General features: G+C 41.1%; 3 protein-coding genes across 3 annotated transcripts; all 3 read left to right on the top strand.

The window, feature by feature from the left end:
• Positions 1 to 695: 695 nt before the first annotated feature.
• Positions 696 to 1,466, top strand: LOC139734171 (uncharacterized). The gene has a single exon (XM_071644976.1). The coding sequence runs from the start codon at positions 696 to 698 to the stop codon at positions 1,464 to 1,466; it is 771 nt and encodes a 256-aa protein (XP_071501077.1).
• Positions 1,467 to 4,716: 3,250 nt separating this feature from the next.
• LOC139734170 (modulator of apoptosis 1-like) lies at positions 4,717 to 5,640 on the top strand. Its single transcript, XM_071644974.1, has one exon. The coding sequence runs from the start codon at positions 4,717 to 4,719 to the stop codon at positions 5,638 to 5,640; it is 924 nt and encodes a 307-aa protein (XP_071501075.1).
• A 3,401-nt stretch (positions 5,641 to 9,041) lies between these two features.
• On the top strand, positions 9,042 to 9,812 carry LOC139734169 (uncharacterized). Its single transcript, XM_071644973.1, has one exon. It carries the CDS (start codon positions 9,042 to 9,044, stop codon positions 9,810 to 9,812), a length of 771 nt encoding a protein of 256 aa, XP_071501074.1.
• The last annotated feature ends 16,964 nt before the right edge of the window (positions 9,813 to 26,776 follow it).

The following is a 26,776-nucleotide window of genomic DNA, read 5'->3' as shown; positions in this document are numbered from 1 at the left end:
GCTGGAAATCAGGGGATAAGTTGGATACAGATGATGAGGAGGTAAGAGCCTGGTTTAAAGAGTTCTCTCATGTCGTTGAAGAGGATGGGGTGCTATATCGCGCCCTCCCCAATACTAAATCAGGCCCCAGGAGGCAACTTCTTGTTCCCAGGGTTCTGCGCCGCATCATGCTGGACATAGCCCATGATCAGTGGGGCCACCAAGGGATAAGCCGAACTACTGAGATACTGCGAAATCGGTGCTTTTGGCCAAGATTGCATCAAGATGTAAAGGAACATGTGAAAAAGTGTTTCACCTGTGTCACCGCCAAGGCCCCCACTCCTGCAGTACACACTCCCAGACGACACCTACTGGCGTTCCGCCCTATGGAGTTGGTGGCCATAGACTTCCTGAAGTTAGACAGAGGGAAGGGTGGGTATGAAGATGTTTTAGTAATCACAGATGTGTTCACTAAATACTCACAAGCCGTACCATGCAAAGACCAGACTGCTCCCACAGTAGCTCGTGCCTTGCTCGATTCCTGGTTTGTGCACTATGGGGCGCCACTTCGGCTACACTCCGATCAAGGAAGAAACTTTGAGAGTGCATTAATCAAAGAGTTGTGCAAGCTATATGGGATCAAGAAATCCCATACTACACCATACTATCCAGAGGGCAACGGCCAGACTGAAAGGTTTAACCGCACCCTCTGTAGCATGATCCGGTCCCTTGAACCTGCCTGCAGAAGGAAATGGCCCGAGATAATCCAGCAGCTGGTGTTTCTGTACAATGCCACCCCACATGGAACGACAGGTATGTCACCCTATCATCTGTTGTATGGCAGGGAACCATACACACCCCTCGACCAACTTGTAGGTAATGTGACTACAAGTTGGGATGAAGACTTCATTTCCGAGCATGTGAAGTCTCTGCAACAGGCTCAAGACATCGCAGAGAAGAACACAAGGGCTGCCAGAGAGGCTCAGAAGTTAAATCATGATGTCCGCCCCATGAGTATGCCGATATCAATAGGAACCAGAGTCCTACTTCGAAAGTGCGCCTTTGACGGCCGGCATAAACTGGCGGATAAGTTTGAGAGAGAGCCCTACCTTGTGACAGCTGTCAATCAGGCAGGAGATGTCTACAGAATAAGACCCCTCTTCGGAGGACCATCAAAGACGGTTAATCGCAGATTGCTTACCCTAGATCCAAGGACAAAAGAGCAGCAGGTCACGTTGGGACCAGAATCTAACGGTACTCCCCAAGCCCATGATTTCAGTAAGACTGCTAAGGATGACACTGCCACATCGTGCCCAGCCGAAGAGAATAGTGTACCTCCCTTCATCTTTACCTGGGATCCACCAAATTTGCGTGATGGAGAGACCCGAGATAATGAGGCACCATGTCGGAGGTCGAAGCGTCCTAACAAGGGGATACACAGCAATCCTGCTCGTCTCCCTAAATCTGTCCTGGGAGCAAACTACTGAAAGCAAAAGCCCACCTTGGGTGCTACCCTCCTTCTTTTCTGTCCTTCTTTCTGTCAATGTTACTTTTGAGCTTTCTTTCCTTTCTTCTTGTCATCTATCCAAATCTTAATTCAGGATTATTTTGTATTTTTCTTTGATGGAGAACTAGAGAAACCATATTTCGTTTTGTCAAAGATTAACATTCTTATGTTATTCAAATGTTAATCGCGGGGAAGATTGTAATAATATGCAAGAGGAAGAAGTATATCTGTTGCATGATAATTGTATAACGTGGTGTTTTGTACATGTACACAGTTTGTACATGCCCTTAACATGTAATATATAACGTAGATATATATAACACAGGGAGGGAGAATTCCTCCATTGCATGTAACCTAGAATAGGAAATAGGAAGCTTGCAAGGGTGGGAGAACAAAGGGTCCTTCCTGTCCTCAAATGTCAAATCAGTGCACCCCTCACAAAGTCAATGTCAGTACCCCCTGTCAAATATCTATCATGCACTTTAGCTGTCAGCATCTCCTCAATTTGGAGATCCCCAATAGAAGACCACCCTTCAACCCCAAATCAGTACACCCCTCATAAGGTCATTGCTACCACCCCCTGTCCACTATAACATGGCCTTGACCTACCAGCACTTTTCCAATTGAGTGACCCCCAATAGAACTAATTGGGGGAAGCTTTGTTCTAAGGGGTACTAGTGTAGCTTGCTGGGGTACAGCAGCTCATTCACCGCCTGACCATTGACCGGAGAGGACGAGCCCTGCGTTGTCAGTTAGATTCTCACTGAAATTGTATCTTCACAAAAACTTGTCATCCACTGAGAGACTGACTGGATTGAGAGGACAGAGATGCCTCATCTTGCGATACGTAAGTTTAATATTTTGATATTAAGGGAACAGTATAATCAGTGAGTTGGTAGATATATTTATTGGTTATATGAAATGTTAAGAAAGTCGTTAAGGGATGATTAGTGAAGAGAATTTTAGTAGTTAAGTAACTTTGCTTTGTGTGAGCTTTACATCACTTCATTAGTTAGTAGCTGTAACAATGAAGCTGCAGTAATTTCTGGATTTGATTATTATAGCGGTACATTCTGACAAAATGAGCTTTTGGCAGGTATATGTATAGGACACATACATGCTACCTTGGGAGATGCATACACATGTAATTATGCGTACAGAGCACATCTGTGATGATGATATATATATTTAGGGCAATGCTTTGATTTTGCTCTTACATGGAGATGATGATTACAAAATATCTATTTTTGGAAGATCACTATGATAATCATGATCTTAGGTTTGGGTATGAAGTGACGAGGTAAATCATTCACTGTTATCCCTGTATTGAAGAGATGATTTCCGGTTCAATCATAGGTGTGTATGAATGAGTCCAAGGAAAATTAAGCAGACAGTGGTGTTAATATCCCGGGAGAGGAGAAAAGGGATTTTGTATATAAGTTACAGTTTGTAAGAGCGCTGCATTAATGTAAGTATCATACAAATGTGTAAAAGCATGATCTGTTCATTTGGGATGAAAGAGATGCTATCAGTTGATGGGCCAATTCTGGTCCTGCCCAACAGGTGCCTAGGTCTTTTTTAATATGAACGTGTTTATTATTCATTAGTATTTACATATAGTAACAGAAAGGAAGATTGTTTGGTTACTTTGAACATGAATTATTTACTGCTGTAAGGATGAGAATTTTGTGATAGAGAATCCTGACTGATTTATAGACATAATATCTAATTCATGGCAAGTTGCTCAGTAGGTGTTAACTTTTGCTGTTGTTATTATGGCAGAAACAGAGAGTCCCTCTTGTTCGCCGAGCCAAGAATTGGTTGTTCTGTGTAATTTTATAGTAATTATATAATTACATATGAGATTCCCTCTTAGGAATAGAGATAACATCTATTCTGATCGTTAAAGGTTTGAAATTCATTTGTTGATGTCCTTGAAAGAGGTTATTACTAATTTTTGGTAGGGATCAGTCTTATTTGGAACTCGTCACTGTTTCTATCGTAGATTATAGAAACTATATGCAAGGATGCCTGGTTGTTCCAATTACTGTTTTGTTCATTAACTTGAATTGAATATGTTTAGATGTTGTGTTACATTTCTGCACATTGTTCCTGTAGTATTTGAAGGTTGTTTACAAATTCTCACCCCTTAGCTGCGACCCCATTGATGACCCTGTATACCTAGCACACCTGTTGCGGATGCTCTTTGGAGCTAAGTAACCCAGTAGGTGGACCGGTGAGTGTTCAAATTTATGACTCATGCCAATGATATTTAGGAGTGGGTATGAGTGGTCATACTCGGGTTGATACAAGCACATTAGATGTTTTATGAAATGATCAACGTTCGGTAGATATCACATATTCCTTTAAAAAGTATACTGCATGTTATAACCATTATTTATAATGAATGCACATCGTGTATACGCATTCTTATGGAGCTGAGCATAAGATGAGAGGTTAATGTAATTAAGATGTTTCCTTGGTGCATCACGCCAAAGTGATGTCTGTTGGTTTTAGCTTTATATGTTGGTTAGCAAAGAATATAGGGATGTGTGGGTTGTCTAGATGTGTATGGTAATGTGCTAGGTATTTCCACATGGAGTAGTCACAGAAATGTTGAAACTAGAGTGAGTTAGTTAAAAGTTATCTTGTGATATAGCACTTGTTTCAAGTAAGATTTACACAGTGTACAAGGTGTATGATCATTGAAATTGACTTTTGGTTATTCAGTCAGTTGATGTGTGTCATTTGTTTGACTGACTATATGTTTTATCATTTCTGATAATTGTGTTGCTTTCAATTTGTTTTGTGATTATAGAGGCTGTTTGGTCGAGTAATAAAGTGCCATTGTCAACTGTAACTCCCGAGTCCAATCTGCTGTGTTGGCGCGTAACCCCCCGTAACGCTTCATTGGTGTCAGGAGTGGGATTGGACATCCAAGGAGTCAGCCGTTGAGAGGAGAAGCTGAGTACGTCGCGAGGATCGGTACCGGACTGAGGGATCGAGGACGCACCAGCCGACTGGCAGAACGCAGAGCGAACAACCAAACAGCCTTGGCCCACAGACAGCTAGGAGACCCAGGGGCGAGAGACGGATTATATCACACGGCATATCTTAGTAGTAGCAAGAATTTAAGTGATAAAGTGTTTTAATTCTGCTGTATTCTCATATTGTCATATCTGTATCGTTGAACTACTCTCCTTAAATCCTACCCTATCCCTTTAGCAATTATGAACCCCTCCACTACAGATTCAACCACGCGTCCCAGTGATGTGGATCTCCTCGGACAATTGCTACGGCGGTCCATTGGACTCCAAAGTGTGACCCAGAGCCGCCTAACCAAATTCCACGGAACACCACTTCAGCCGGGCGACTTGTCCTTCTCGGAGTGGCTCGAGGAGTTCGAGGAGGTGACAGCACGACAGAGGCTGAGCGACAATGAAAAGACGCGGCTTCTGGTCGATCACCTCACAGGGCCAGCTCGCGAGGAGATTCGGTGCCTTCCTGAGGAGAAGAGGCACCAGTACAGCGAAGTGGTGAGTGCCCTGCAATTATGCTTCGGGTTTAAGGAAAACACTCAGTCTCTGAGTAGCCAGTTCCACAATAGAGTCCAGAGGGACGGGGAATCCCTCTGCGATTTTAGCAGAGCACTTCTTCGAACCTATGGGAAGATGGAGAAAGCGGCAGAGACCCAGGCACAAGCGCAGGCCTTGGGTCAACTGAGGGACACGTCACTTACGGACCAATTCGTCAATGGAGCGCGGGAAGCCTGGGTGAGACGGGAACTCCGTCGCATCCAACTAGACAACGATGGGGAGGGATTCGCGAAAATAAGGCAGGAAGCACTCCGCCTCTTCCAGGAGTCACCATCCCAGAATCAACGCCCCCGGGCAAGGGAAGTGGAAGTGGAGGTGGCCCGACTCACCCCAAGCCCCCGCGAGCCCACATTGAGGGAAATTGTCCAGCACCAGCAGACCATCATTGAGGAGTTGACAAAACTGAAGAGTGATGTAGCCATCCTAAAGAAACAAAAGGCTCCCAAGAAGAAAAACATGGATGAGGTGCAATGCTACAATTGTCAGGAGAGGGGACACTTCAAGAGGGATTGCCCGCAGATGAGCAATTCCACCGGCTCTCAGCAGTCGGAAAACTAGTATCCTCTGCTGTTGAGGGCAAAACAGCAGAGATGCAAGGACATAAGGACACGCCCATAGCTTTGGACCCTAACTCAAATGAAATGGCAGTGGTTAGGAACATTGAAACTAATGATGGAAAGACAGCCGGTTCCCCAGCAGGGGTCAGCATAAGGGAGAAATTGGTCTCCCCAAGTCCGACAGTGGTTGCTGAAATAGCTGGTGTGGAACTCGGATGTGTTTTGGACACAGGGGCTGAGGCTTCCATCATTCCTTCTGATGTGTTCCATTCACAGCTGGAGACTCAAGCGCAGAACGTGGACTTGCTGGACACTTCGATGAGGATCATTGGGGTGACAGGGACAGAGGTACCTGTGGAGGGCTACGTTCGAGCTCGGGTCAGAGTCGGGGGTCGTACAGCTATGGTTGGGTTTCTAGTAGTGCCAAGAAAATCTGCAGGAAATCGCCATCAGGACTTTCCGGTACTACTCGGATGCAATGCTCTAAGGGCACTCCTTCACCATGACTTGTCGGAGGGAGAATTCGAATTTGCTAGGGACTGTTTAAACCTTCCAGAAGAATCAAAGGAGGCATCGGTCATTACAGAAACACTGGAGAGGATACCTGCCAGGTCTGTACAGACGGTCAAATGCTTCATTGATTCATCCGAAAGTGGACAGGCAGAGAACAAGGGCCTATGGTTCATTGAAGGAGACAATTCCAAACAGGTAACTCCCTTAAAGGTCGTGGAAGGCTGTGCTGCGGAAGGGGTCTCCGCAAACATATTGCTGGTAAATACAAGTGATAATGATGTCCTTTTACCTGCACACTCTAAGGTGACTTCTGCCCTGCGATTGGGAGTGCAAGACGAATTAGAGGTGCAAGTTAGTGAGGACTCAATTCAAGTCAAGGTGTTAGAAATGCTAGTCACTACAGCAGGGGCAAGGGATGATGGGAGGATGCATTCTGAGAACTTAACCAAGGAAGGAAAAGAGATACATGTACCTCCTAGGACCGAGACATACACACCAGAACCCCCAAATTCACTGCCCGCTGGTATCAGTCTTGGGGGACTGGAGCCTAAGGAAGCTGTGAAAGTGGAACAGTTGTTACGGGATCATGCTGCAGTCTTCTCCAAAGATGAGTTTGATCTCGGACACTGCACCCTCATTCCTCATGAGATCAGGCTCAACAGTGATAAACTCATCCGAATGCCCTACCGGCGGATTCCCCCAAGTGAGACAGCAGAGGTACGACAGCTTCTACAAGACATGCTCGACAAGAAAATCATCAGACGGTCGACAAGTCCGTATGCAAGTCCAGTGGTTCTGGTAAGAAAGAAGTCCGGTGCCATCCGTCTGTGCATAGATTACCGTCAGATGAATGCCATCACTGTGAAGGATTCTTTCCCCCTTCCTCGTATAGACGAATCACTGGAAGCTATGGAAGGAGCACGCTACTTTTCATCGCTGGACTTGTCTCATGGCTATTTCCAGGTGTCGATGCACCCTGATTCTATCCCCCTCACAGCTTTCCGCGTCCCATGGGGACTGTTTGAGTTTGAAAGGATGCCCCAGGGACTCTGCAACAGCCCAAGTACTTTCCAGCGTACCATGGAATCAATATTCGGGGACATGAATTTCACGCAGTTGATTTTGTATCTTGATGACATTCTTGTTTTCTCTAAAACAGTGGAAGAACACCTCGCCCGGCTTGGAGAAGTATTCAGGCGGCTAGCAAAACATGGCCTCAAACTGAAAGGTGAAAAGTGCAACTTGTTCCAGAGAGAGGTGGCCCATCTTGGTCATATCGTCAATGAGCAAGGAGTGATGGTGGACCCGGAGAAGGTAGAGAAAATAACCAGTTGGCCTACACCAAAGAATGCTTCCGACTTAAGTTCTTTCCTCGGGCTGGCATCGTACTACAGGAGGTTTGTCCCTAGCTTTGCAAAGATTGCTGGTCCCCTTCACTCCCTTACAGGAAAGAAGTTGCGTCGGAAAGCGGGGAAGAACACAATGACTGGGCATGCAAATGGGGAGACAAAATTTGAGTGGACTCCAGAGGCAGAAGATTCATTCCAGCTACTGAAAGAAAGACTCTCTACAGCACCTGTCTTGGCGTATCCACAGTTTGGAGAGGATTTTGTGTTGGAAGTGGATGCCTCTCTCAAGGGGTTAGGGGCATGCCTGTCACAGACTGATGAGAAAGGCCACCTCCATCCAGTGGCCTATGCTAGCCGTTCTCTGCGAGGAGCAGAAAAGAGGTATCCTGACTTCTCAAGCTTCAAAATAGAGTTTCTAGCTCTTAAGTGGGCCGTGGTGGAGAAGTTCAAAGGCTATCTCATGGGTGCCAAATGTATCGTCTACACTGATAATAACCCCCTTGCACACATACAGACTGCCCAGTTGGGAGCCACAGAACAGAGGTGGGTTGCCCAGCTTGCATCTTTCGACCTAGAGATCAGATACCGACCTGGGAGATTGAACAAGTGTGCTGATGCACTGAGCCGGTATCCAGACACAGCCGAAAAAGAAGAAACGGTTTCCATCAACGAGCTGTCGGTTGGTTCTGCTCTCCCAGCCGAGGTCATCGACAGCGGGGAAGAACTTTCAGAAATGACGGTAAAACCTGTCCCATGTATCTATCCTTCTTACTCTTCTACGCAGCTAGCCCAGATGCAGCAAGGCGACGAAACATTGGGTGTCTTCTACAAGTCATACAAATCGGGCTGGAAATCAGGGGATAAGTTGGATACAGATGATGAGGAGGTAAGAGCCTGGTTTAAAGAGTTCTCTCATGTCGTTGAAGAGGATGGGGTGCTATATCGCGCCCTCCCCAATACTAAATCAGGCCCCAGGAGGCAACTTCTTGTTCCCAGGGTTCTGCGCCGCATCATGCTGGACATAGCCCATGATCAGTGGGGCCACCAAGGGATAAGCCGAACTACTGAGATACTGCGAAATCGGTGCTTTTGGCCAAGATTGCATCAAGATGTAAAGGAACATGTGAAAAAGTGTTTCACCTGTGTCACCGCCAAGGCCCCCACTCCTGCAGTACACACTCCCAGACGACACCTACTGGCGTTCCGCCCTATGGAGTTGGTGGCCATAGACTTCCTGAAGTTAGACAGAGGGAAGGGTGGGTATGAAGATGTTTTAGTAATCACAGATGTGTTCACTAAATACTCACAAGCCGTACCATGCAAAGACCAGACTGCTCCCACAGTAGCTCGTGCCTTGCTCGATTCCTGGTTTGTGCACTATGGGGCGCCACTTCGGCTACACTCCGATCAAGGAAGAAACTTTGAGAGTGCATTAATCAAAGAGTTGTGCAAGCTATATGGGATCAAGAAATCCCATACTACACCATACTATCCAGAGGGCAACGGCCAGACTGAAAGGTTTAACCGCACCCTCTGTAGCATGATCCGGTCCCTTGAACCTGCCTGCAGAAGGAAATGGCCCGAGATAATCCAGCAGCTGGTGTTTCTGTACAATGCCACCCCACATGGAACGACAGGTATGTCACCCTATCATCTGTTGTATGGCAGGGAACCATACACACCCCTCGACCAACTTGTAGGTAATGTGACTACAAGTTGGGATGAAGACTTCATTTCCGAGCATGTGAAGTCTCTGCAACAGGCTCAAGACATCGCAGAGAAGAACACAAGGGCTGCCAGAGAGGCTCAGAAGTTAAATCATGATGTCCGCCCCATGAGTATGCCGATATCAATAGGAACCAGAGTCCTACTTCGAAAGTGCGCCTTTGACGGCCGGCATAAACTGGCGGATAAGTTTGAGAGAGAGCCCTACCTTGTGACAGCTGTCAATCAGGCAGGAGATGTCTACAGAATAAGACCCCTCTTCGGAGGACCATCAAAGACGGTTAATCGCAGATTGCTTACCCTAGATCCAAGGACAAAAGAGCAGCAGGTCACGTTGGGACCAGAATCTAACGGTACTCCCCAAGCCCATGATTTCAGTAAGACTGCTAAGGATGACACTGCCACATCGTGCCCAGCCGAAGAGAATAGTGTACCTCCCTTCATCTTTACCTGGGATCCACCAAATTTGCGTGATGGAGAGACCCGAGATAATGAGGCACCATGTCGGAGGTCGAAGCGTCCTAACAAGGGGATACACAGCAATCCTGCTCGTCTCCCTAAATCTGTCCTGGGAGCAAACTACTGAAAGCAAAAGCCCACCTTGGGTGCTACCCTCCTTCTTTTCTGTCCTTCTTTCTGTCAATGTTACTTTTGAGCTTTCTTTCCTTTCTTCTTGTCATCTATCCAAATCTTAATTCAGGATTATTTTGTATTTTTCTTTGATGGAGAACTAGAGAAACCATATTTCGTTTTGTCAAAGATTAACATTCTTATGTTATTCAAATGTTAATCGCGGGGAAGATTGTAATAATATGCAAGAGGAAGAAGTATATCTGTTGCATGATAATTGTATAACGTGGTGTTTTGTACATGTACACAGTTTGTACATGCCCTTAACATGTAATATATAACGTAGATATATATAACACAGGGAGGGAGAATTCCTCCATTGCATGTAACCTAGAATAGGAAATAGGAAGCTTGCAAGGGTGGGAGAACAAAGGGTCCTTCCTGTCCTCAAATGTCAAATCAGTGCACCCCTCACAAAGTCAATGTCAGTACCCCCTGTCAAATATCTATCATGCACTTTAGCTGTCAGCATCTCCTCAATTTGGAGATCCCCAATAGAAGACCACCCTTCAACCCCAAATCAGTACACCCCTCATAAGGTCATTGCTACCACCCCCTGTCCACTATAACATGGCCTTGACCTACCAGCACTTTTCCAATTGAGTGACCCCCAATAGAACTAATTGGGGGAAGCTTTGTTCTAAGGGGTACTAGTGTAGCTTGCTGGGGTACAGCAGCTCATTCACCGCCTGACCATTGACCGGAGAGGACGAGCCCTGCGTTGTCAGTTAGATTCTCACTGAAATTGTATCTTCACAAAAACTTGTCATCCACTGAGAGACTGACTGGATTGAGAGGACAGAGATGCCTCATCTTGCGATACGTAAGTTTAATATTTTGATATTAAGGGAACAGTATAATCAGTGAGTTGGTAGATATATTTATTGGTTATATGAAATGTTAAGAAAGTCGTTAAGGGATGATTAGTGAAGAGAATTTTAGTAGTTAAGTAACTTTGCTTTGTGTGAGCTTTACATCACTTCATTAGTTAGTAGCTGTAACAATGAAGCTGCAGTAATTTCTGGATTTGATTATTATAGCGGTACATTCTGACAAAATGAGCTTTTGGCAGGTATATGTATAGGACACATACATGCTACCTTGGGAGATGCATACACATGTAATTATGCGTACAGAGCACATCTGTGATGATGATATATATATTTAGGGCAATGCTTTGATTTTGCTCTTACATGGAGATGATGATTACAAAATATCTATTTTTGGAAGATCACTATGATAATCATGATCTTAGGTTTGGGTATGAAGTGACGAGGTAAATCATTCACTGTTATCCCTGTATTGAAGAGATGATTTCCGGTTCAATCATAGGTGTGTATGAATGAGTCCAAGGAAAATTAAGCAGACAGTGGTGTTAATATCCCGGGAGAGGAGAAAAGGGATTTTGTATATAAGTTACAGTTTGTAAGAGCGCTGCATTAATGTAAGTATCATACAAATGTGTAAAAGCATGATCTGTTCATTTGGGATGAAAGAGATGCTATCAGTTGATGGGCCAATTCTGGTCCTGCCCAACAGGTGCCTAGGTCTTTTTTAATATGAACGTGTTTATTATTCATTAGTATTTACATATAGTAACAGAAAGGAAGATTGTTTGGTTACTTTGAACATGAATTATTTACTGCTGTAAGGATGAGAATTTTGTGATAGAGAATCCTGACTGATTTATAGACATAATATCTAATTCATGGCAAGTTGCTCAGTAGGTGTTAACTTTTGCTGTTGTTATTATGGCAGAAACAGAGAGTCCCTCTTGTTCGCCGAGCCAAGAATTGGTTGTTCTGTGTAATTTTATAGTAATTATATAATTACATATGAGATTCCCTCTTAGGAATAGAGATAACATCTATTCTGATCGTTAAAGGTTTGAAATTCATTTGTTGATGTCCTTGAAAGAGGTTATTACTAATTTTTGGTAGGGATCAGTCTTATTTGGAACTCGTCACTGTTTCTATCGTAGATTATAGAAACTATATGCAAGGATGCCTGGTTGTTCCAATTACTGTTTTGTTCATTAACTTGAATTGAATATGTTTAGATGTTGTGTTACATTTCTGCACATTGTTCCTGTAGTATTTGAAGGTTGTTTACAAATTCTCACCCCTTAGCTGCGACCCCATTGATGACCCTGTATACCTAGCACACCTGTTGCGGATGCTCTTTGGAGCTAAGTAACCCAGTAGGTGGACCGGTGAGTGTTCAAATTTATGACTCATGCCAATGATATTTAGGAGTGGGTATGAGTGGTCATACTCGGGTTGATACAAGCACATTAGATGTTTTATGAAATGATCAACGTTCGGTAGATATCACATATTCCTTTAAAAAGTATACTGCATGTTATAACCATTATTTATAATGAATGCACATCGTGTATACGCATTCTTATGGAGCTGAGCATAAGATGAGAGGTTAATGTAATTAAGATGTTTCCTTGGTGCATCACGCCAAAGTGATGTCTGTTGGTTTTAGCTTTATATGTTGGTTAGCAAAGAATATAGGGATGTGTGGGTTGTCTAGATGTGTATGGTAATGTGCTAGGTATTTCCACATGGAGTAGTCACAGAAATGTTGAAACTAGAGTGAGTTAGTTAAAAGTTATCTTGTGATATAGCACTTGTTTCAAGTAAGATTTACACAGTGTACAAGGTGTATGATCATTGAAATTGACTTTTGGTTATTCAGTCAGTTGATGTGTGTCATTTGTTTGACTGACTATATGTTTTATCATTTCTGATAATTGTGTTGCTTTCAATTTGTTTTGTGATTATAGAGGCTGTTTGGTCGAGTAATAAAGTGCCATTGTCAACTGTAACTCCCGAGTCCAATCTGCTGTGTTGGCGCGTAACCCCCCGTAACGCTTCACTAATGTGCACAATAGTTATGATAAAATTGTTTCTTTGATAAACCATGTACTGTAATGGTTTATTTATGGAAAAAACAGTGATACCTCCTTGTATTTTAAGGTTTTATTGCGAAACTTTTATATGATAGGATGTTTTGTGTACAACAGACCTGATTATGCGTCAACATTTTTTTAGTTACTGCTCCCAATGGTTAACAGTACCTTTAATGTTGGTTATGAAACGAACACTCTGAAGTATAAGATCTCTTGAATATGATTTATACACATTATTGTCATGTAGTTGTAGGTTTCTACATTACAGGTAAGAACGTGCAGCGCCGTATCTTGGGGATTGCATGGAGTTGGAAAGCTGGCCCCGGTCCACTTATTCGAGAATCCCCTTTTCGAACTGTGTACAGCTTTATCACTGATATCAACGTAAGTATACACACAGCCGCAGAATCTCGACTGGAGTCAGCCGTTACCGATGGTCGTATGCATGGACTTTGGTATGTCTTGAAGCACGTATCATTCGCTGACCGGTGCTATTAGTGGTTTTCGTTTGCACCTCGGTGGACAGCGAATGAATTGTACCAACGACAAAAGATGAATATCGACGAGCTCTATTAGAGGTGAGTTCAACAATATGCGTCTTGCACTCGCACGAGTTTTACAAATATTTGTTGACGCTAAGGGGTTGATAAAGAGGATAACGAAAGAAATATTTCTTAGAATATTTAGCTTTTGAACTACTTTGCAGATGATTTGAAGGACGCAATATGATTTTTATTCAATACTTGCAATATACATACACTGTTAGAACGCTGTGTAAAATTTCGTTGTTTAAAATATTGTTGTTTAAAATTCTAAACAATGTTGTTTAAATATAGAAAATTGGAGCTTGATTGCCTTAAACAGCGGTTGTTTAAAAACAATTCGGAATGATTGTCCAAACAATTAAACATCGTTGTTTAGAAATTGATGGGCAAAAGTCATGTGATAGTCATGAACCAATCAGCGGGCCTGCATGTATATCCTTCGTCGCAATCTTCGATCGCCGGGCGGCGCGGCCACCGCGCCTCACACACAAACACGTACACGTTTATGTACGTAGCTATACAGTAGTGCGGCTATTCATCATGATGGACGGCGGTGACGATGACTGCAATGCAGCTATATGGAGTCACGAACATTCTCAGCAAATGGGGTCTAGCTATAGAAGAACTTTGCCAGTCATTCCAAGGTATTTATTTATTTAAGTGATATAGTTACATCGCTTCATGCCCATCTGTAATTTGCATGATATGTGAAGCTAGTCACGGCTCACGCTTTGGGTTCTTGGCCGGGCTGCGCTACGCCTCGCCTTCATGCATGTAACGTTGAATAGATCTACCAAACTGTTAATGTAAACGTTACCGTTAAGTAAGGTCGTCTGTTTCGGTACGTATGTTTTTCAACCAACTCGTGCTTGTATAAACACTTGCATAATTCAGTCCTTACATACATTTTCAAAACTTCACATAAAATATGAATTTCTTTTACAAAAACTGATCATCTAAATCAGCGTACCTTTACGGTACTGAATATTCCCATTGTTGACACAGTACCACAGCTAGCCTATTCGTTGTAAGTACAGTATTCTAACTGGAATCTAAGTTGTAACAGGCACCGTCTCACATCATGCACAATTATAGGCGCAGTGTCCGAGTTCGATGATGTAGAAATCTAACAAGTTAGTTAGGCATATAGATCTATAGGGTCTAACGTGACAGTTGGGGCCTATAGCTAGGCAATGCTAGGGCCTAGTCAAGGGCTAGGGCCTTAGACTGCTAGTGCTAGTGCTAACTAAGTTCAATCACACAATGACCCGTCTCGATCATTTCCTACCTCATAATTTAGAACTTATGGTCGGCTGTGATACATCGACCACCCTCTTGTGGTAAACCGACCGTGTATTAATTGGGGCACTGAACGCTTAGTACGCACTTCACTGCACGCAAAGCACATAAATAAAAATGGATTGGCTTTGACTGTTGATTAGGATGGTGTGGGAAAACGCGAAAATTCACCGTTCATTAACAAAGTTAATGGTTTTAATCAAGGACAAAATTTCGAATGAATATTTTAACCGAATCGTAATGTATGTCTATGGAAGTTTCTAAAAAGCTTCGTACAACACGGTGTTCAATACAACTCGGTTTGTGTGCATTGTCAATGCAAAAACAGCGGTCGATCTCAATAAGGAGCGTTACCGCGGGGAGCTGAAACGAGGCCACGCAAGTTCGACTGCGATATTTTTGCACTGAAACTTTGAATCGAAAAGGGAACAAAGGCATTTGATAGCCTAGCACTGGATTTTCTCAATCACGTAGGTCAATTTTTTTTGCATGAATTTCAGTGTTAAATATTCTTATCAAGCAAATAAACATTAGGCGGTCGATGAGTAGTACGTAGGTCCAACTGTACAACCAAAATCTACTGTAGACATAACGAACCCCCTAAAATCCAATACTAAAGTGCAAGTTAAGTTCTGCTACTTTTGCTGGAGCAATTCATTCTTTACTGAGCATCATTGCCATCAATGATGCTCGATGAATTAAGGTCTATGTAAGCTTCCAGTAGAAAAAAAGGCCTACAAAGATTGTAGAACCCCTATAGAAAATGAAGATAAAGACAGAAAACAGATTGTGGTGTTTTTAATGCACAATAGAGTCTATGCACCACACGTAAACTTAATGCCTGTAGTAATAATATACCACCTTAGTAGAGTTATATTTGTTTCGTGTAGGTAGGTGGTTTGGAACCAATTTTTGGCACTTTTGTCACTTTCGAATAAGTTTCTATGCAAAGATTAGGAGCTTTCTTCTCAGTCTGTCAAGATTTCCATGCCAAACGAAGCACATTGTGCAAATTCACACAAACTTGTGAGAAAAATGTTTATAGAATGAACATTTTTGCAGAAGCTAATGATCATGCATAATTCACTCCATCATTTAAGATTTTGTTATTAACTTGAGTATCGGGTATTATATTTTTTTCCATGTGGTTTATAGCATTCTTTCTGGGCCACCCTTAATATGATTACAAATGCAATCTTGTTCCCTAATTTGTACAGATCAAGCAAGACTTCAGCCAGGAGATCATGGCTGAAGACAGGATGTTTGCAGCATGGCCATGTATGCTGACAAAGTACTCTAGTATGGGGAATCAAGATGTCCATCGTAGCAAACGCTGCTTATTCGTCACACTGGTGACACCGATGGCCTTTCCAAAGGTACATTTTAAATAGTATTGCTCTGTGTAGAGATTCTAAACTACAGCCCCAGTACCACCCTTTCCTTTTTTTTTTGCATTTGAGTTGAGGTGAATCTATTAACAACATTAACAAAATACTTACAGTGTGTACATGACTAAAAAAAAAATGTTAGACCGAGAAATTCATTCAATGCTTGTTAGTTAATTTCTAAGACTTTTGCAAAAACCTGCAAAAACTGAAGTGGATCTGTAATTTCAAAGCCAATATCAAAGAGATCATCTGGGCTCTTGATGACTCTGCCTTGTCCATCATTCAACTTGCATGTCATGTTCCCGTATTTGGTTTTGTTGCCGATTCGACATCATGAGCTTCCTTGGCATTTATCATGCACTGATCGAGTGACACATTGCATGCCTTTAGATCTTCAGTGATGTACACACTTTTCATGTTCTCTTTTCCTTTCAGACTAGAATGCCCAGAATACAGTTTGTTCCTTTTTTTTTTTTTGCAATAAAGTGGACTTTGATCTGCCTGCTCTTTCCTTCTTGCCTTTTCCCCAAGATGATGACAAGATCATGAAGATGAGATGTCCTCTTTCCAAATGTCTAAGCCAACTTCCTTGGCAACATTTGACTTGCCCTCAGTAAGCTCTTCCTCTGTCTCCTCAGCCCCCTCTGGCAGGCCAGTCAGGTAGAGATTGTCCCTCCTTAGCTCATGTTGGACCTCGTCCTGCTGGAACTGAATCCTCAAGAGATCACATGTGGATTCAAAACATCTTTAATTGTGCTCATACCAGCTTCTGTCGCTCCTTGTATCACATGCGGTAGTGCAGCTTTAATGATTGTAACTACAGCTTGGACAATTATTTGGGAGAGGCTGTCTCCTGCCCCTCTCTCACATTATAGCACCCCACGGCCACACAGTTCATGTACACTGAAACTTCTGGACGGTTTGTCCTTGCCTACTTCATCTACCATCCCCCTTTTCTTCTCCACTGCCTGATCAACTCACATGATAATCAAGCTTTTGTCATTATAGGATAACATTAACAGAGAAGTCTTTTATGAACTATTAAAGTTTTTGCATTCTTTTTCCTACTACTTGGAATAAAAATCACTGGACCTTGAACATCCCTTGCTCTTGCTAATCTAATTAAGATATATGCATATTAACTGATCTTGCTTTATGCAATGCCAGAATATGACATGAACCTCCTGCAAAAGCCCAAATGTCGTTCATATTGCAATAGTCTTTGTTAAGCACTTAACAGTAGTGCAAGATTATTCTTATTAACGCACTGGCTGTCAACACCATTCAACTTTCTTTCATCCAAGTTCATGGTAACTCTGATTGCTGCTTTGTAGAATAGCATGATGATTATTACAGCATTATAATTCTAATGCTTGACCTTACAAGTTTGGCTCTACTCATCCACAATTACTTGCCCGTCTTGGTAGTAAATGCCGTTGCCAGAATCAGTCCCTCATTCAAAATGTGTAGTATTTTCTACAATACCCTCCAAACAACTTTAAACAGCCCCCCCCCCCCCAGTTAGTAATCCTGGTTGCAATCAAGTACAATATAAGTACATAAGCTAGCATCTGAATATGAGCTGATACTTGTCAGCATTTCTCTTTATCAGCCTTGATTGTGTTAATATTTTTAAAGGGTATATTTGTACTTATCATTCAAAATACTCCCCCTGTGTCATACATTTTGCTCCACAGAGGAAAAAGAGACGCTTGCAATCAGCATGCTGCCGCTAGTTTGCCGAGGCTGGACTGCGAGGGTGTGGGGCAAGTGCTCCTTTCAGGAGTCGGGAGTTATTCTACGACTTTCAACCTGTAAGTACCTAAATGTTCGGAGGCTAATCTTCTAAGACAAGTGATGTGTTGCCCTCTTATTAAAATGATGAGATGGACTTTGACATTGCAATACAAAATATAAAAATCATCAAGCTGTGGTCCATAGTTACAGAAATTCCCAGTTTATGCTGTTTCATTTGTTAGTTTAGTCCATGGATTCTACATATTTATGCAAATTTACTATGTTGCTAATGTATGCTGTGAATCACAATAATTTTTTTTTAATGAAAAAAAAATCTTATATTACATAGTCAACATACATATTTACTTTATTTTGTGCCTGACTGCTCAATCACACACTTGTCCAATATCAATATGTCCTTTTCATTTTAATAAAAAGGGGAAAAAATCGCATGAAATGCAAAATTGGTCCCAAATGTCGCCAACAAGGAATATTCCATTCATCGATAAATATTGCACTTGACCTATGGTATCATTATATTCAGCAAGATGCTGGAAATATATCACATACCACTCATATACATCCAATGTGATACAGGGTGTCTCCCCCCCCCCCCCCCCCATACCAAAAAGAAAAAAGACCTCGCATACTCCTTAATGTTCCTACAATGTAAAGTGGACAAAATTGTTATACTACTAGTACTACTAGTATTGGATATAGTATAGTACTTCTCTGGTATACATGGAAAGAGTAACTTACCCAAAATAATGAAATGCAATTCAGAAGTAGTTTTTGTTTGATAATACTTCTTGCCTGGGCTTGCCAGCAATAAAATTCATTGCCTTTCAGAAGTTCCCATAGGCCACACAATTGAAAATTCATTCAACCAGGTCATAGTTAGCCCTTGCAAGAATAGAAAATGTAATACATGGATGTTATATACTACATAAAATGCCCAAGTTAGGGTATATGTTTGCAAATGAAATGTTGCAGAATTTGGCCAGGCACTTTATTATGAACTCTACCTTGAACATTGGAGAGGTGTGGGAAATGCTGTTCTGATGGACTTTATACCAATGCCTCAACCCAACACTTCTGCGTAGATTATTTCAAGATTTTATCGAGATGTATAATGCATGTTTCTTTTCCACTTCCATTTCTTTTTTACAGGAGGGCACAGACCTGGCTTTCTACATTGGACAAATTGACAGGAAGCAGAGACCACAGCCCTTCATCTTGCTGATGGGAGGATCCTGGAAGAAGCCACTGCAAACCTTTGTCATTAGGAAGTTTTCGCTACACGACGCGAAGACCAAGAATACAAGGAAGCGATCACTTGTGACAGTCCCCGTACTCTGACTCCCGTCCCCATATCTATGCAGTTTCGCTTTCCTGTACAGGACGGAGGCGTGGGGACAAGATCGCTGATTGGTTGGCTGACTGGCTGGCTCACTCCTGCCCAGCATCGGGACCGAACGCTATTTTGGCCAAGTACCGTACTTGTTTTCCCCCGGACGGGATGTTCCACGGATTTGATCATGTGCAGAAGCAAATTTTGCACACGACACGCTTAACTCCCGGCCGCGTTGTGCTTGCGAAAACTCCCTATTGTAGAGAGACAGAGATTCTTGTTTCCAACTTTGACAAAGGCTGTGGACTGTGCATTCAATGTGCATTATGTCCTAGATGTAGAGTACCAGGCTCAATGTTTTGCTGCCTGGCAGTTCTTGGAGAGTTGTGTACAAAATGCCTGGTAAAGTGACGTCCAATTCTGTGAGAGAGATCAGGACATACCTGAACTCTTCAAATCAGGAAGATTAGATGCGTAGAATGAGATTTTCATGGTCATCAGAAGTTTAATTGACAAAGTTGACTTTTAGGTCATTCGTCAAAGCAAAGGTTTGGTATCTATATTTTATTTGTTTATAACTCAATAAGTAATGGATACATGTCACATGGAAAGATCAAAGGTCATGAGAAGATTGTTCTATTAGTGGGTAATGTTTGCCCTTGAAAACTTGTGATGAAGATGGGCTAGAAATGAATTAAAAAGGGTATTTTGCATAGTAGTGACTTAATGAAATATTGGGCAAGATCTTCACAGGTTTATACTGAAGCATGACAGTCAATTTTCAGAAATATAGCAATTGGGGAAATTAAAACCTCATATCTGTTGAGCATAATGGAGGTGACACTCTGTACTGAATGTGGCCTTCATAAAATTCAAGATGAACTGTTTCGTAGAATGTATATTTCCATTATGAATTTATTTCATTGTATATAGAGTAATCTTCATTACTGCCATCTCTATCACAGGAGTGACAGAGATGATCTTTGCTGGACAGATGTGCTGTACTTGGCACATCCCAGTTATGAAAAAAAAAACTATGTGTTGGTAGCAGGTATGACTTCTCAAATTACACCAGTAAACAGGAGTAAGTTTCATTATAATTACAATGTACTGTATATGTTATTTGGTCTGTTCAGATATGCCGAATATAGGTATGGAGTAGAATTTTCACAAGAGATAAAACTTATTTCTTAATGTGAATGGTTTCTCCATCTGCAGTATATTCACAGTCATCATTGAACTGTCAAGGAAATATAATCTAATAACCCCTGACTTTAACTATTGCAGATGTTCCCCAAAAGCATTGCAACTGAAATGATTCAAAATGTTGTTACATCAAATTGAACATTGTTAAAAATGATCTAGTTAGTAGAGAAGCTGTGTAGTGCAATACCTTCAGTAATATTTTCTTATTGGGGCAACAAAGTACAGTATTGGGACAGAAAAGAAAATCCTTAGAGGGCCATTCCCTTATGCTTCGCTTATGAGATTTCCAAGCGCAGTGGTTCTAAGAAAATCAGATAATTATTCCAGGAAATAAGACTCATTCAAGATTTATCTTGTCTTGCAAGGGTATGATCACTATAAAACTGGATAATGTGTCTGTAAGGTGTGCATTGGACTGTAAAAGCATTCTGAAAAATTACATTCTCTGTGTACTGTTCATTCAGTTAGCCCTTTTGGACCCATCTGAGGGCAACTGATGGTCCCCATGCACCCACACAATATGAGAAATGAAGCATTTAACTCAAGCATAACAAAAGCTCGTGATTTTTCCTCTGCAGTCAAACTGCATATTTTTACTAAATCCGCGCAAGTCGACACATTTTTCGCGGTTCTCGAGAACTTCGACTTATCAAAGGTTAACTGTATAAACAGAATTGTTACTCTGTATATATTCTGAAAATGGATGAGACAATTCTTGATTGGCTCAATTTGTTATTTGTAATAAGTTTGCACATTGATGGACAGATTGACCGATTGAAGGTTTTCTAATGATACGCTGTCAGTGATACAGACAGTGAAAATGTGCTTAAATATATAATTGGCCAAAAAAAATCATTTGTGTTATTGTGCTTATATACAAGTGAGTTGTACAGTAATATGGGATTAAGAATTGTTTAAATTCTAAACATGAATATTTAATATTTGCTTTAAACAACCCAGTTGTATAAAATTACTTTTAAACAACCCAGTTGTATAAAATGACTTTTAAACAACAGTTGTTTAGAGTTTTAAACAACTTTTTTTAAACAACTCAGTTGTATAAAGTTACATTTAAACAACAGTTGTTTAGACTTTTAAACAACTTTTTTTAAACAACCCAGTTGTATAAAATGACTTTTAAACAACAGTTGTTTAAATTCTTAAACAACTCTTTTAAACAACCCAGTTGTTTAAATTTCTTTTAAACAACAGTTGTTTAGAATTTTTAAACAACAAAGGGTTAAAAGTTTAAACAACTACGTGTTGTTTAATTTTTAAACAACAGTTGAGCGATTCACCGGTTAACTTGTGGTTGTTTAAAATTTTAAACAACCTTGTTGATTTTTTTCTAACAGTGTAACGTTATATATAATGTCAGATCCTAACAGGGATAGGGAGAACAATAATGTCATACATAGCTGTTGATCATCTGTAAATTTACATTGATTGCGTTATTTGTTTGTTGCGGTAAGCCGCTTGTTTGTTTGTTTGTTTGCTTGTTTCATCTAATCACAGGGCTGAAAAGCCTTCAATCAGCCGAGAGGATATTTTCCAGAGAGGCCGTGAAACAAAACAAGTGACATAAATTAGCAAATCTAAGATACAGAACGAAACAAAATCAAATCAAAGGTAGAAGAGATACATATCAATGAAGAAACAAAACACATATTACATAACAAAACAATGAGTAAACGTGCTATGAAAAACAAAATAAGATGAAATAACAACAATCATTTATGGTAAAGTCGTCTTCAGGTTAAAACAAATACTTCAATGATAACGAACTTTGAGTGCATGTATGAAAATTCACGACAAGAGCATTAACATATTAAGGAATTCAGACTGTCTAATATTCTAGTATTTTCGGGAAGATCATTGAATATCCTATTACCAATAAGAATATATTCGTATTTCACAAAATCTGTTCTAGATTTTTTTTTGTCCGTTTATGGATAATGTACATCACAGTTTTGTACAAGTTCGGGGTTTGTAGAGAACTATTGCACATCGATTGTCGTGACTGAAAACGATGTGATTCCCTTGGATGTCGACACAAACTGTCTGATTCGATAACAGGATACAATCTCTAAAAGTGAAATTTAGAAATTTGAAGTCTATTAACAACAACAATATGTGAATGAGTAAATGAGTACATGAATACATGAATACACGCTTAGAAACATTGTATTAAGCGCATTACAAATGTAATGTATTATTATTATTACTGTTATCATTATTATTATTATCATTATTATTATTATTATTAAGAAGGGATACAATAGTTCAAAATATACTTGAACATAAGTCAAGCAGCCTGCTAGACAAACACACATGTGTATCAACATTAAACTAACTGTTTTCATTGGCAAGAACATAATGTATAGAGCAAATATAAAATACAAAAAAAAAATAGGAAAAAGAAAAGAAAGAAGAAGACGCCAAAGAGAGGAGAATAAGAATAGCACGACATAACACAGAATATAGTTGTCATGAGGACAAAAAGATTTATATCACAAATGCTAGCACAAAATCAAGGCTAGTAACATAGGGACTGATCCCTTCAGCTCATAGTCTGTGGCACATCATACTTGATTACTTGATTAACATGTACACGGTGAACTAAACCTGAGCTTTATTACATTTATTACACAGTGGAATTTATATTTCAAACAAAATAATCCAGAAGCTGTTTTCAAAATGACTTTCTGTGTTTGATGTTTGATCGTTAACGTTATGTTGGCCTTATCATTGAAATGAAATTTCACCTGATATATAGTAAAGCATAATGCACTATATAAACAGGTCTTGTATGAAACAAAAAGTATAACCCGTAGGGGAATGTGTGTAAAAAATTAATCGAAGCAGTACGTTATGAAATTTCAAACTGTATACTCAGTGGAAAGCAGATGTTCGATTTTTTTTCCGGTCACTTCCGACAAATGAAGCTAAAAGACTCTACCCTCTCTTTAAAAAAAGAACAGAAAAGAAAAATAGAGTGAAAATAGGATGAGTGAATACAAAAAAGTGAATTTTGAGTGAATAATCATGTTCATTTTCACTCGTTTAGAGTGATCTCAGGGATCACTCCAAAATCTTTGAGTGATATCCCTGAGGTCACTCCAAAATGAGTGAAAATGAAAATTTTCACTCGAAATTCACTCCAATTTCACCCTAAAGTCACTCCTTTTTTGTATTCTCTCCTTCAAGAGTGAATATTTTCACTCGTTTTTTTATATCTTTTTTAGAGAATATGGTATAATTCTAAGGTATAGTTTTTTTTAAATTATTATTATCATTAGTCATTTATATGTCAGATTAGTGTAAAGGCATTGTAAGGTCGAGTAATTTTGATTTTCATTGATTTTCATCAAAATCTCAGCAATTTTAATTCCGGCACCCAGTGTCTCTCCAACGATTTACATCATCATTGGTCATCTTTTATAAGAAGGAACAACGAAAAGTAAGAACCACCTTCTAAGAGAGGGGCTGGTCATTACCTGTGCAATGACACGTGAATCATTGTTGTCCGATCTGTGAAGCAGATCCAATTTGGCACATACAGTCCAACCTTGACATGTTGGAACCGGCGCTCATCCGGATAAGAGATTTGGCCGGGTATGAAATACTCAATGTTAATGCCCCTGTCACACTTTACCGGATAAGGCAAACGTACGAGAAACGAATGTCGATTTTTGGCATCCGACGATATCCGTTAAGATGGGTTTCAAGTCTTTTTCTATCCTTTGGATGGACGTTTATCTCCCGATGATTTCCATCAGAGCAGCCAGAAAACTTTATGCATGCACAATTTTTTTTTCTCTCTCTCTCTCGCCAAAAACGGATAGCTCGATCCGACCCTTGTTCGATAGTTCCTCGTTTTTTCCTATATCTACACTGTGCTTTGTCGTTTTCCACGCGTTTCCATCCGCTAGGCCTCCTGTAAAGTCCGCTGCTGCAAGAGATGGAACGGATGAAACAGCTATGTACAGCACATCAAACGCATTCCCTCAGCTGGCCCCAGGACGACTACCGGAAAAAACGCATGTAGTTACGGATGCAAACGGATAGGATGGCAATAAGTGATGATTACAGCATATCTATAGGATATCTACAACACATCCACAGTATGTGAACAGGACATGAAGCTGATGTTTGACGAATATATACCGGCTTTGCTGCCACTGACTCCTGCAAGGACATGTAAAAACGTCGTAGGATCTCACTCTTCTCATTTAATGCCTCTCTGTCGTGGTGAACTGCCACCGGCTCCAAGTTAATAGGGCCTATAACATACATCGATAAAAGGCAACCTTACTGCAGGCAGATCTGAATCTGCAGGATGCCCACATGGCCCTCCTGGGCCCCAGTTCATAAAAGATGTTAGGATAGCAACTCTTGCTGGAATGGCAACGTTTCATGTCCTATTTATCCTTCGGATGGGCGTTTGTCTTTCGGTGATTTCCGTCAGAGCGGTCAGAAAACTTTGTGCATGCACAAAGTTTTTCCTTGCCAAAAACGGATAGCGCGATCCGACCCTTGTCCTAAAGTTGCTCGTTTTCTCCTGTATCTGTACTGTACTTTGTCGTTTTCGATCCGCTGGGCCTTCATTAAAGTCCGTTGATGCAAGAGATGGAACGGATAGAACGACTATACAGCACGCCGAACGCATACCCACGGCATAGCCACATGACAATTACCGGGCAAAGCGCATGTAGTTTCGGATGGCAAACGGACAGGACGGTCATTAGTGATGATTACGGCATATCTACAAGATATCTAGAGCACATCCACAATATGAACAGGAAATAAAACTGATGTTTAACGAATATATACCAGCCTTTCTACAATTGACTCCTGCAATGACATATAAGAGCGCGTAGGACCTCGCCCTTTTCATTTAATGCCTTTCTGTCTTGATAAACTGCCACCGACTTCAAGCTATGCATCGGTACTGGACAGCCTGATCGGTAGATCTGAATCTGCAAAATGCCAACATGGCCCTCCAAAAGTATACTGACGCCTGGAGGAGGCAACGCAAGCAACAGAGAAGGCAGATGCACCCCAAGAAGTGGCAAATTGGTCCTGAGAGACACACTGTCAGGCAATTTGGTTTGTATGACCAAGGAGCACCTTGGTATGACCGATTGCCACAGACACAAAGGCGAAACAAATTTGAACTACTTTGCCAAGTCTCCCCGAATTTACCATGCAAACGTTGTATTTCAGGTGGAAAGGTGATAGGCACGCGCACTGTACATCAAAAAAAGAAAGCAAAATGCATCAAGCAAGGTCGGAATCAACTTCTCATCACTCTGTGACAGGACAACGAGTGTTTTCAGTCAGTTCACTATCATAGCTGTTGTAAGATTGTTGTAAATAATGAGGAACTGCAGAGGGACCAAAAAAAAAAATTTGGGAAGCATCATTATAACATACAAAACACTAGTTCTATGTTTTAACACCAGAAGGACAGCCTTGATCAGATTCGCTATCTTGGGGCAATACAGTATATTCGATATGACAGGGCATCGGCTGAGATAAACTCTTGGATATTCACAGGTTTCCTTTCACAGGATATTCACAGGTTTCCGAATTCCTTTCCACTTGATTTTTTTTTTCATGCTCCAAACCTTTGAACAATGTGTTACAATATGGTATATAATGTAGTCACAATGTAGTAATGTATGTACCGTTCCATTTGTGTTTGTGTATATTTTATTTTATTATCAGTCCCTGATTGTATTACATTTTTGTGAACAGGGCCCCATGGAAGACCAGAAGTGACTGTCATTGTCACTACTGAAAATGGGCTACCCTCCGTATGTATTTTTTTTCTTTCGTCACTGGACCTTTATGTATGAAATATGTTAATTTTTAGTACGGAAATAAAACAAACAAACAAACAAACAGGTTTAAAAGTTGTGAGTGAAATTTCAGTTGAAAATGAGACAATGAGTAGACACCATCAAAATTAAAACCATGACGTCAAGTTCGTATAGCATTAGGAAATCTAAATGAGTCATCTTACTGTGATGCCTTTGATGTATCACAGACATGACAGAAACTATTTGAGAGAAAATAAAGACTGCTTCAACCCTTGAGTCAATGTCCAAACTCGAAAATTGTATTGCTAGGTCAGACTGTATTTCAAAATGTACTATTTTTTTCCAATTTTAAAAGATAGGATCAAAGTGAGTAGGATTGTGGTGACCCCGTCTCTTGAACTTCCTTGGGAAATATGATCACTGTCCATTAGCCAGTTGGAACCTCCTTGGTCATGAACCTCCTTTGCTCGGGTCCTGGCCCATTGAAATTTTCGTCGGTGCAATGTTTCGTCCCCTGTTCGCGAGTCGCTACACGCCGAGAGATGGCGCAGATCCTCTGATTGCCCGACCCGAAGAACTATCTTTCGATGTTCGCGATGCTCGAGTGTATCGCCCTCTAAAAATCATTGCGGCGAACACAGATCGCCAA

Source organism: Diadema antillarum, unplaced genomic scaffold (genome assembly GCF_040938485.1).
Source record: "Diadema antillarum isolate AM-2024a unplaced genomic scaffold, OU_Dant_1.0 seq00000512_RagTag, whole genome shotgun sequence".
Taxonomy (NCBI): domain Eukaryota; kingdom Metazoa; phylum Echinodermata; class Echinoidea; order Diadematoida; family Diadematidae; genus Diadema; species Diadema antillarum.
Note: the sequence above shows the minus strand (reverse complement) of the source record. Positions and strands in the feature narration are given on the sequence as shown.

What these genes read in the sequence shown, in the direction of transcription:
- LOC139734171 (XM_071644976.1), top strand. Translation starts at nt 696, where the DNA reads ATGATCCGGTCCCTTGAACCTGCCTGCAGAAGGAAATGGCCCGAGATA.
- LOC139734169 (XM_071644973.1), top strand. Translation starts at nt 9,042, where the DNA reads ATGATCCGGTCCCTTGAACCTGCCTGCAGAAGGAAATGGCCCGAGATA.
- LOC139734170 (XM_071644974.1), top strand. Translation starts at nt 4,717, where the DNA reads ATGAACCCCTCCACTACAGATTCAACCACGCGTCCCAGTGATGTGGAT.